A 10,571-nucleotide genomic window follows, 5' to 3' on the forward strand; every position below is an offset into this window, starting at 1 on the left:
AATTTTTTTCTTTAATGTTTTCAAACCACAAGAGGATACCTGTCATTATCTACATTTGTGAAAACTCATAGAATATGTAACACTGAGAGTGAACACTAATGTAAACTGTTGACTTTGGGTGATAGTTATGTATCAATAAAGTTTAGTAATTTTAAAAAATGTATATTTAATGCCCTTTGACTATTTTTAAATTTTAAATTTTAAAAAATTAAATTTAAAAATAGTTAAAAGGGCACCAGTTACATTCACAGTGTTGTACAGCTATCACCACTGTTTACTTTGAAATAGAAATTTTGTATCCATTAAGCTATAACATTTTCTCCCTCCTCCCAGCCCCTAGGAACCTCTGATCTACTTTGTCTCTTTGAATTTTCCTATTTTAGATATTTTGTATAGATGGATAGGTTATGTTTGCCCTTTTGCATCCGGCTCATCCCTTTTGCATCTGGCTCATTTCACTTAGCATGTTTTCAGGGTTCATCCATGTTGTAGCACAATTAGGAACTTCGTTCCTTTTTATGGCTGAATAATCCATTGTATGTGTATATCACATTTTGTTTATCCATTCATCTATTGATAGGTATTTGGATTGTTTCCACCTTTTGGTTACTGTAAATAATGCTGCATTGAATATTGGCATATAGGATCTGCTTGAGTCCTTGTTTGAAATTCATGCGGATATATGCCTAGGAGTGGATTGCTGGGTTGTATAGTAATCTATGCTTAACTTTTTGAGGAACTGCCAAACTGCTGTTCCCAGCAGCTGTGCCACTTTACATTCTCATTTGCATTATCAGAGGGTTCCAGTTTCACCATACATTTGCCATGAGTTGTTATACTGTGGTTTTTAAAAATTATAGTCATCCTATCGGGTGTAAAATGGTATCTCATAGTTTTGATTTACATTTCCCTGATGACTAATGATGTTGAGTATCATTTCATGTGCTTATTGGTCATTTGTATATTTTTTTGGAGAAATACCCATTCAAGTTCTTTGCCTGTTTTTAAATTGGGTTGTTTGTCTTTTTGTTGTTGAGTTATAGAGTTGTGTTTTTTTGTTGTTGTTGTTTTGTTTTGTGTTGAGACAGACTCTTGGCTCTGTTGCCATGCTGTAATGCAACGGCACAATCTCGGCTCACTGCACCCTCCGCCTCCCAGGCACAAGAGATTGTTATGCCTCAGCCTCCTGAGTAGCTGGGATTACAGGTGTGCGCCAACACCCTCAGCTAATTTTTGTATTTTTAGTAGAGATGGGGTTTTGCCATGTTGGCCAGGCTGGTTTCGAACTCCTGGTCCCAAGTAATCGCCTGCCTCAAGTAATCTGCCCACCTCAGCCTCTCAAGGTGCTGAGATTATAGGCGTGAGCCACTGTGCCCAGCCTAAGTTACAGAGTTTTTAAATAATATATTCTAACTACCAGAGTTTTAAAAATATCTTGATATATTTGGGGGTGCATATTTATATTTATATTTAAAAGTAAAAGTAAATTTTATTTAAAAATTGACTTCTTGGCTATTATTTAATAGGACTAGATGAGAGTTTGGACTGCATTTTAGAAACAATATTTTGTTATATAAGATTGAGGTAAAGAGGATTAGGATTTTATCTCCTAGTCTTTCTCTCTGAAATTTTACATATGTATTGTGTCTGCTTTCAATAATTTTTTTTTACTCTTAATGTTTGCTGTTCAAGAATTGGCCCACTAATGTTATATTGTCTGCTATTGTTCCTTTCACTCAAAAATTACTAATAGATTTTTAAATAAAATTTACATGTGAATATCCTTACAACTTGGTGAGACCACACTGTGTGTAATTACTTGATACAGGTTTCCCCTGTTAACAGCCAAGTAATGAAGTTCATCTGCAATCACAAATTCTCTGGAATCTGAACTAAATTGATAGACAGTCCTGACTCAGTCATTAGTTTACCATCTGATTTCAGTAGCCAGATGTGCCAGGTATAGGTGAGTTTGTGTAGTTGCTTTTAGAATTTGTAAAAGAAACCAAATATGGTATTTGTAGCAGCTCAGATTAGTATGTGAATGATGCTTTCTAATAATATAGTCTGTTATTGTGATTTAAAGCTATCAGGCTGCTGCCTATTTTTTACAATGGATCAAGTTTTATGGAACCATCTCTAAACACATACCAAAAGTTGAAGTACATTATAAAAAATCCTTTAGCCTGACCTGAAAATAGTACATGAATACATGAGTACGCTTTTGGTTACCTATCCTGTCCTAGTGGTGATTTGCAGGAGCACAAGGGCAAACTGTTTTAGAAACGTCTGGGGCTGAGCGTGATGGCTCACGCCTGTAATCTTAACACTTTGGGAGGCTGAGGCGGGTGGATCATGAGGTCAGGAGATGGAGCCCATCCTGTCTAACATGGTGAAACCCCGTCTCTACTAAAAATACAAAAAATTAGCCAGGTGTGGTAGCGGGCGCCTGTAGTCCCAGCTACTTGGGAGGCTGAGGCAGGAGAGTTGCTTGAACCCAGGAGTTGAAGTTGCAGTGAGCCAAGATTGCGCCACTGCACTCCAGCCTGGGCGACAGAGCGAGACATTGTCTCAACAACAAAAAAAATCTGGAATAATATATATCTAGCTTCAAAATATTATGTGTACTTTCATGCAATATAGTCTAGCTATCATTATAACTTGACTAATTGTTAGTAAGATAATGGAATCTGAGTGTTATTTTTAAAGAAGCAGACCTAATTGTTTTGCTATTTGTAGTTCCATGGATGGAAACTTAATGTGTGAGAAATAACCTTAGCATTTTAAATATATATATATATACACATATATATATATATAAATTATATATCTCTCACCATAAGTAACCACTGGTGCCTAATCAGTCAGTGGGTTGTCATTGTAGAATAATTATGAATACAATTTGATGATTTCTCTTAAAAGAAACCTTTATGTTGAAAGTATAGGAGTTTTTTTGGTCATTTCTGTTGAGCTGATATAGAAAATTATTTAATTTTTTATAACTTTATTGTCAAATGTTCATAATATATTAGGAAAAACAACTTCTATTATGGTAAAATCAAAGTAGAATTAAAATTTACATATGTAACTAGGCATATTGAAATAAACATTTGTGAAATTTTGTTGTAAATAAATAATAGGAATGGTGTTCTGATTTTATAAGTACAATATTTGATGTTTGCTTGTTGTAGAACTAAACACAGGTCTACACTTGTTGGTAATAAAATGGTGAGTCACCATCATGATTGAGATCACTAAATTCAACTTGATTCAACCATTTAGGCCAAGGCTTTGGGTAGCAAGAAAAAAGATTAAAATGTAAGTTCTTTTTAATATTATCCTTGTAGTTTCTATCTTGTAGGTGAATTCATATTATAAGAAGCAGTTTTTCTTGGTCTCCAGTAATTGTGCTTCTTTGGGAAGAATGCAATTAGGATTTTATTTTATATAGAATTTTGCATAAGTATTATAGATAGCAAAGCCCCAGTAAGAATATTTTCACTGATTAGAAAAAATTTTCTATTTATCTTCACAAATGAATTTCATGGTATAGCAAGAACAGTAAAAAATCATTCTTTGCACATATAAACTTGCACATTTTACAGCCTTAAATCCATGAAGATATAGTCTGGGGCCAGGTGCAGTGGCTTATGCCTGTAATCCCAGCACTTTGGGAGGCCGAGGTGAGTGGATTGCCTGAGGTCAGGAGTTCGAGACCAGCCTGGCCAACATGGTGAAACCCTGTCTCTACTAAAAATACCAAAAATTAGCTGGGCATGGTGGCGGGCACCTGTAATCCCAGCTACTCGGGAGGCTGAGGCAGGAGAATCGCTTGAACCCGGGAAGCAGAGGTTGCAGTGAGCCGAGATTTGTGCCATTGCACTGCATCCTGGGCAACAAGAACAAAACTCTGTCTCAAAAAGAAAAAAAGATAAGCTCTGGTACGGTGGCTCACACCTGTAATTCCAGCACTTTGGGAGGCTGAGGTGGGGCCATTGCTTGAGCCCTGGAGTTATACATCAGCCTGGGCAATGTGGAGAAACCTTGTCTCTACAAAAAATACAAAAAATTAGCCGGGCATGGGTGGCACATGCCTGCAGTCTCAGCTACCCAGGAGATTGAGATAGGAGGATCACTTGAGCCTGGGAGGTTGAGGCAGCAGTGAGCCATGATCGCGCAATTGTATTCCAGCCTGGACAACTGAGTGAGACCCTGTCTCCCCCAAAAAGGTCCATATATAAGTTTTCTAGACTCTATACCAATATCTGAATACTTAGTTAGAATCTAAATTTTTAGGAATTACTGCTCACATCTTGGTTTTCTCTCCTGTTAGTATATTAATTATTTTATAATTTACTAAAATGTGGGGGAACTAATATTTTTTGTGTATTGGTTATATAAAATATGTTCATATATATTTAATGCATAGTAAAATATATATTTACAACATTTGTAATTAGATATTGCCACTGGTAATAATTTTAAGTGCAACTTAATATACTTGATCAATCTCTTATGTATAAAATAGTAGTGGTTAGTTGCTAAGTTGATATCTATTCAAAAAGTATTAAGATAACTTAATTCTCTTGTTCTTAAACCGCTACTAATTCATTAAAACTCATTTGTTTTTCCTTTATTTCAAGAAATTTTCTCTCTCTTTTTTTTTTTTTTTTTGAGACGGAGTCTTGCTCTGTTGCCCAGGCTGGGGTGCAGTGGTGCAATCTCAGCTCACTGCAACCTCTGCCTTCCAGGTTCAAGCAATTCTCCTGCCTCAGCCTCCTAAGTAGCTGGGGCTACAGGCACAGGCCACCAAGGCCAGCTAATTTTTGTATTTTCAGTAGAGACAAGGTTTCACCATATTGGCCAGGCTAGTTGCAAACTAATGACCTCATGATCTGCCTGCCTCGGCCTCCCAAAGTGCTGGGATTGCAGGTGTGAGCCACCACACCTGGCTGAAATTTTCTTATTGAGAACTCCTCTCATTGCTTCATTTGTTTTTTATTTTATATTATTATTATTTTTATTTTGAAGATGGAGTTTCGCTCTTGTTGCCCAAACTGGAATGCAATGGCATGATCTCGGCTTACTGCAATCTCTGCCTCCCGGTTCAAGCGATTCTCCTGCCTCAGCCTCCTGAGTAACTTGGATTACAGGCACACACCACCACACCTGGCTAATTTTTTGTATTTTTAGTAGAAATGGAGTTTCACCATGTTAGCCAGGCTGGTCTCCAACTCCTGACCTCAGGTGATCCACCTGCCTCAGACTCCCAAAATGCTAGGATTACAGGCGTGAGCCACTGCGTCCAGCCTGTTTGTTTTTTGAGACAGGGTCTTGCTCTGTCACCCAGGCTGGAGTGCAGTGGCACAGTCACAACTCACTGAAGCCTCCAGTCAGGCTCAAGTGGTCCTCCCATCTCAGCCTCCAAAGTAGCTGGGACCACATACGCATGCCACCATATCCAACTCAGTTTTGTGTGTGTGTGTGTGTGTGTGTGTGTGTGTGTTTTGTAGGTTTCCTCATGTTGCCCAGGTTGGTCTCAAACTCCTCAGCTCAAGTGATCCACCAGCCTTGGCCTCACAAAGTGCTGCGATTACAGGTGTGAGCCATCACACCCAGCCAGCAGTGCTTCTTTCTTTACATTTAGAATTCTTTCTTTGATCTGTTCTCTTGGAACAGTGCTTTTCATACCACAGGTTGTTATGGCCCCATGTAGGTTGTGAAATTAACTTGGTAATGAACTTTAATAGAATAGAAAATACTAGATATTCCATATAGTACAGGTGCATATTTAAATACATCTACTGATTTATGTATATACTGAGTCTTAGTGTAAAGATACTTGGCCTTCCAACTTAGAATGTAATGCTATTGTAGGTAAATAGTTTTACTTATTTAATTGTGTCATATCCCTTTTGTGTTAAACACTTCCCCTGCTTTGTGTGTGCTATATTTATGTAACTTTAAATCTGATTCTCATTGTCAGTGCTTTTCTTAATCATCTTACCATATCATTTTCTGCTCTTCTCTATAACCCCCACTGACATCCTCTTTACATTCACAGAGGTGGCATTTTCAGAATCCTACCTCTTCTCTCTATTGCTGCTACTTCCATTTAAGTCCATACTGCAATCAGTTCTCAGTAGCTTTCCAACTGATATTCCTGTTTACACTCTTGCCCCAGATTGTCTTTTCCACATAGCAGCCAGAGTGATCCTTCTGAAGTGTAACTTATTATCACCTTATTATTAAAAATCCTCTAGTGACTTTACTCAGAGTTAATATCCAAAGCCTTGTAATCTGGCACTGCTGCTACATCTCTGAATCTTTTTTCATTTTCCTAATTCATTTTGCTACTTGTGTAAATTGTGCATGCCTCCTCCCACCTCAGGGTTTTTACTTCTTTTCTCTTTTTTTAGAAATTCATTTCCCCAAGATTTTTCATGAGTTGCTCTCTTGGTCGTTTTTTTTTTCCCCCCTCCAGATCTCTGCTTAAATATCAACCTCTTTGAAGGCATACTCGGTCAACTTATCAGAGATCACTCTATAAAACAGTGGCTCCCCCACCCTGTACTCTGTTCTCGTCATAGAACTTATGACTTCTCCTGTTGTATATGTTTTTGTTTGCTTGTATCTCCTCACTGTTTCTATTTTGTTGACTACTGAATCTTCACTATTTAGAGTAGTTTCTGGCACATTGCAGGCTCGTAACTATTGAATAAATGAATGAATACACCCTCAAAGGGAAGAAAAGATGTGAAGTTGGTGGGGGGTAGGGATTAAATGTGTAGTCTCTTGGCCAATTTAAACTACATTGTCTCCATTTTTATTCTTGGATTATATAGCTGTAAAGAAAGTTTAAAAGCAAATCCAAGAACTTTTTTTTTTTTTTAATTTTTTACTCTTTAAACTGGGTGCTCTATGCTTCATCTCTAGTTACTTTCTTCACCCAAGGAAAATGTATTGAATGAGTAGCTAAAATACCTACCTAAAATAAAATAGTGCTTTTTTCTGTTTTGGCTAATAGAATGGTGGAGGCAGGGATCAGTATCTTATAAAACCTTAGTTAAAGTAAAAATGCACGGCAACATACAGTGGCTCATGCCTATAATGCCAACACTTTGGGAGGCCAAGGTAGGAGGATCTCTAGGGGCCAGGAGTTTGAGGCTGCACTCAGCTTTGATGATGCCATTTTACTCCAGCCTGGGTGACAAGGCGAGACGCTGTCTCTAAAAGACAATAAAAATTTTAAATTTTGATATATGTGGCCAAGCACAGTGTCTCATGCCTGTAATCCCTGCACTTTGGGAGGCCGAGGTGGGAGGATCACCTGAGGTCAGGAGTTCGAGACCAGCCTGACCAATGGTGAAACCCTGCCTCTGCCAAAAATACAGAATTAACTGGTGGTGTATGCCTGTATCCCAGCTACTTAAGAGGCTGAGGCAGGAGAATAATTTGAACCCAAGAGGTGGAGGTTGCAGTGAGCCAAGATGTGCCATTGCACTCCAGCCTGGGCAACAAGAGCAAGACTCCATCTCAAAAACAAACAAAATGTTTGAAATATGCGATTTTGTTATAGTGTATTCTTACTAGGTTTCCATTTAAAATTTCATTTTCCAAATTATTAACGGATTTGTCTTTTCCCTCCTCTTTTTAGGAAGAAAAAAGATGCAATTGATCCCTTACTATTCAAGTATAAAGTGCAACCCACTAAAAAAGAATTATATGAGTCTGCTATTGTTAAAGCAACACAAATCAGGTAAAACTCACTATCTTCTCAATAGTAGTTTAAAGTAGAATAATTATGTAAGATTAAGAAGGTCTGATATAGAAGAAATAGGAAGTACTGTGATTGCTTTCCTTTTAAAAAATAAATGTACATTTATATGTTCATAGACTGATTAAAATAAATCCTAAGAATCTTGATGAAGGCCAGGTGCAGTAGCTCACGTCTGTAATCCTAGCACTTTGACAGGCCAAGCCAGGAGGATCGCTTGAGGCCAGGAGTTCAAGACCAGCCTGGACTATGTGGCAAGACCCTGTCTCTATTAAAAAAAAAAAAAATCCTAATGGACTGATGGAGCCCTTTGTTTAGATGACTAACCCCAAATAGTCTTCTATCTAAAGAATTTAAAAGGGTCCTATTTATGAAGTACTTTTCATGAGATAACTCAATTTTTAATATTAATGAAGGTACTTATAAACGTTAACGTTTGTAGTATTCATTAGACAAACATTTGATCAGTTTTTTCCTATTCATTAAGAAAGCTAAATCATAAAAAATGAGTATCTTTTAAAAGTTCCTGTTTGAGGCCTAATCAGAGGAGACAGAAGTTAATATAAGAAGTTGCTTTAGTGAGTAGTTAATACATAAAATAACTGGCTTTAGGTTATACAGATATATTTTAGGAAAATCCCTATTGTTGCCTGTTGGGTTTAGACTCTTAGTCATCTGAAAGTAAGATGATGTCAGCCAACTATCAACCTGCCACCTAGGAGTCAGTCTTGTATTTCATTTAATGTAAAATAATTTTTGCTTGTGTTCTCATCCCTTTTGTTCCATATATATTCATGTGTCCAAACAAAAGTGGTAATAATATAAGTATTAAGAGAATCCTGAGATAGATATATCACTTTCTGTGGCTGTATTGAGGTATGTGTAGTTTGTTGGTTTGTTGGTTTTGGGGGGCTCGTCGTTAGTTGAAGATCTCTAGAGCATTCTACATTTTACTGTATATTCAAAAATAATATTCCAAAACTAATGTTTGATTATTCAAACTTTTAAAAATTTGTTTAGTTTATGGGCTCATGAGTAGCACTGTTGAGACTACAGATATTTTCCTTATTCACAGTTGAGTTTTTTTCTTTTGCATTTAGTTCAGGATGTTATTTATATAATGTAATTCCTTATTTAATATTTTTCATTTTTCTATTTACTTTTTGACTTATACTTTATTCTGCTAGACCATGGTTACAGTCTTGGTTAGCTCATTTTTTTCCTAACTTGTAAGCCAAAGAATTACAAGGTGAGAAAGTTATACTTCATAATAAAAGACTTAAATGACTTATAGGTCTTTGTTAGCATCAAAAAATAGTACAATGCTATTTTTTTAATAAAGAGATGGTAATATTCCTCTAATAAAGAAGAAGACTTGATATGCTAGAGTAGCATTGACATGTAGAACTTTCCTTTTTTTTTTTTTTGAGATGGAGTCTTGCTCTGTTGCCCAGGCTGGAGTGCCGTGGCGCATTCTCGGCTCACTGCAAGCTCTGGTTCCCGGATTCACACCATTCTCCTGCCTCAGCCTCCCAAGAAGCTGGGACTACAGGTGCCCGCCACCATGCCCGGCTAATTTTTTGTATTTTTTTTTTAGTAGAGACAGGATATCACCGTGTTAGCCAGGATGGTCTCGATCTCCTGACCTCGTGATCCACCCGCCTCGGCATCCCAAAGTGCTGGCGTGAGCCACCGCGCCCGGCAGAACTTTCTTTTATAATGGAAATGTTATATGTATGCTATCCAACAGCCATGTGTCGCTATTGAGTATTTGAAATGTAGCTAGAAAGAATGAGGGAACTGAGTTTTAAATTTTATTTATAAATAAACAATATGTGGCTAGTAGCTACCATGTAAACTAATGTAGTCCTTGAGGACTAGTTTCTTCAGCAGTGAACGAGTAATTACCTTCTCTTTACCAGCTACTGTATGGTGCAGAGATATAGCGGAGTCCTTGTTCTCATGGAGCTTTAAATCTAGGAAAAGAATATAGTTATCCTCGTTTATCTGTGTGGGAGGGAAATCTTTGGATGTTCAAATTTCATAAAATGGTGTAGTATTTGCATCTAACCTACACACATCTTCCCATATGCTTTAAATCATCTCCAGATTATGTATAATACCTAATACAATGTAAATGAAGTATAATTCATTGTTATACTGTATTGTTTAGGGAATACTCACCAACAAAAAAAGTCTGTACATGTTTAGTACAGATGCAGTTTTTATTTTCTCCAAATACTTTTAATCTACAGATATGGAGGGCTAACTATACATTTTTGGGAAGGCCACTACTTAAAAATCATATATTGTTTATTCACTTACTGGAGCTTTTACCTTGGCTTTTTCTTGAAAGGAATACATTGAACTCAAAACATTTACTTTTTTCCAGAAATACTTCTATTTCTTTTCTATTGGTTTTGTTTTGTTTGTGGTGGTGGTTGTTACTCTTGTGGTTGTTTTTAATTGGGGGGCAAGGGAGAATAAAAAACAGTATGTTTTAGAATATTAATTTTAAGCCTCTTTTAATTTTCATCCCACTAATTTGTTGGTTGTCATGAGATTTAAATACAAAATGTTTTAAAATTTGATATAAGCTATGTTCAACTTTGTTTACAATATCCACTTGAATGTTGATTTGCAGCACTTAATATGATTTCTGGGAGTCTACTGATTTTAATTTTTTTGTTTTGTTTTGCTTTGTTTTTTTGAGACAGGGTCTCACTCTGTCTCCCAGACTAGAGTGCAGCAGTGCAATCTCAGCTCACTGCACCCTCCGCCTCCCAGGCTGAAG

The 10,571-nt window shown here is 36.9% G+C and overlaps 1 protein-coding gene across 1 annotated transcript in view; it reads left to right on the forward strand.

Annotated features, from left to right (window-relative positions):
- Positions 1-10,571, forward strand: part of BAZ1A (bromodomain adjacent to zinc finger domain, 1A) — a 144,291-nt gene that overhangs the window by 65,940 nt on the left and 67,780 nt on the right. Inside the window, 1 exon segment of the mRNA XM_011995056.1 lies at positions 7,658-7,759. Within this exon segment, the coding sequence (XP_011850446.1) occupies positions 7,658-7,759 (102 nt within the window).

This window comes from Mandrillus leucophaeus, unplaced genomic scaffold (assembly GCF_000951045.1).
Source record: "Mandrillus leucophaeus isolate KB7577 unplaced genomic scaffold, Mleu.le_1.0 Scaffold467, whole genome shotgun sequence".
NCBI lineage: Eukaryota > Metazoa > Chordata > Mammalia > Primates > Cercopithecidae > Mandrillus > Mandrillus leucophaeus.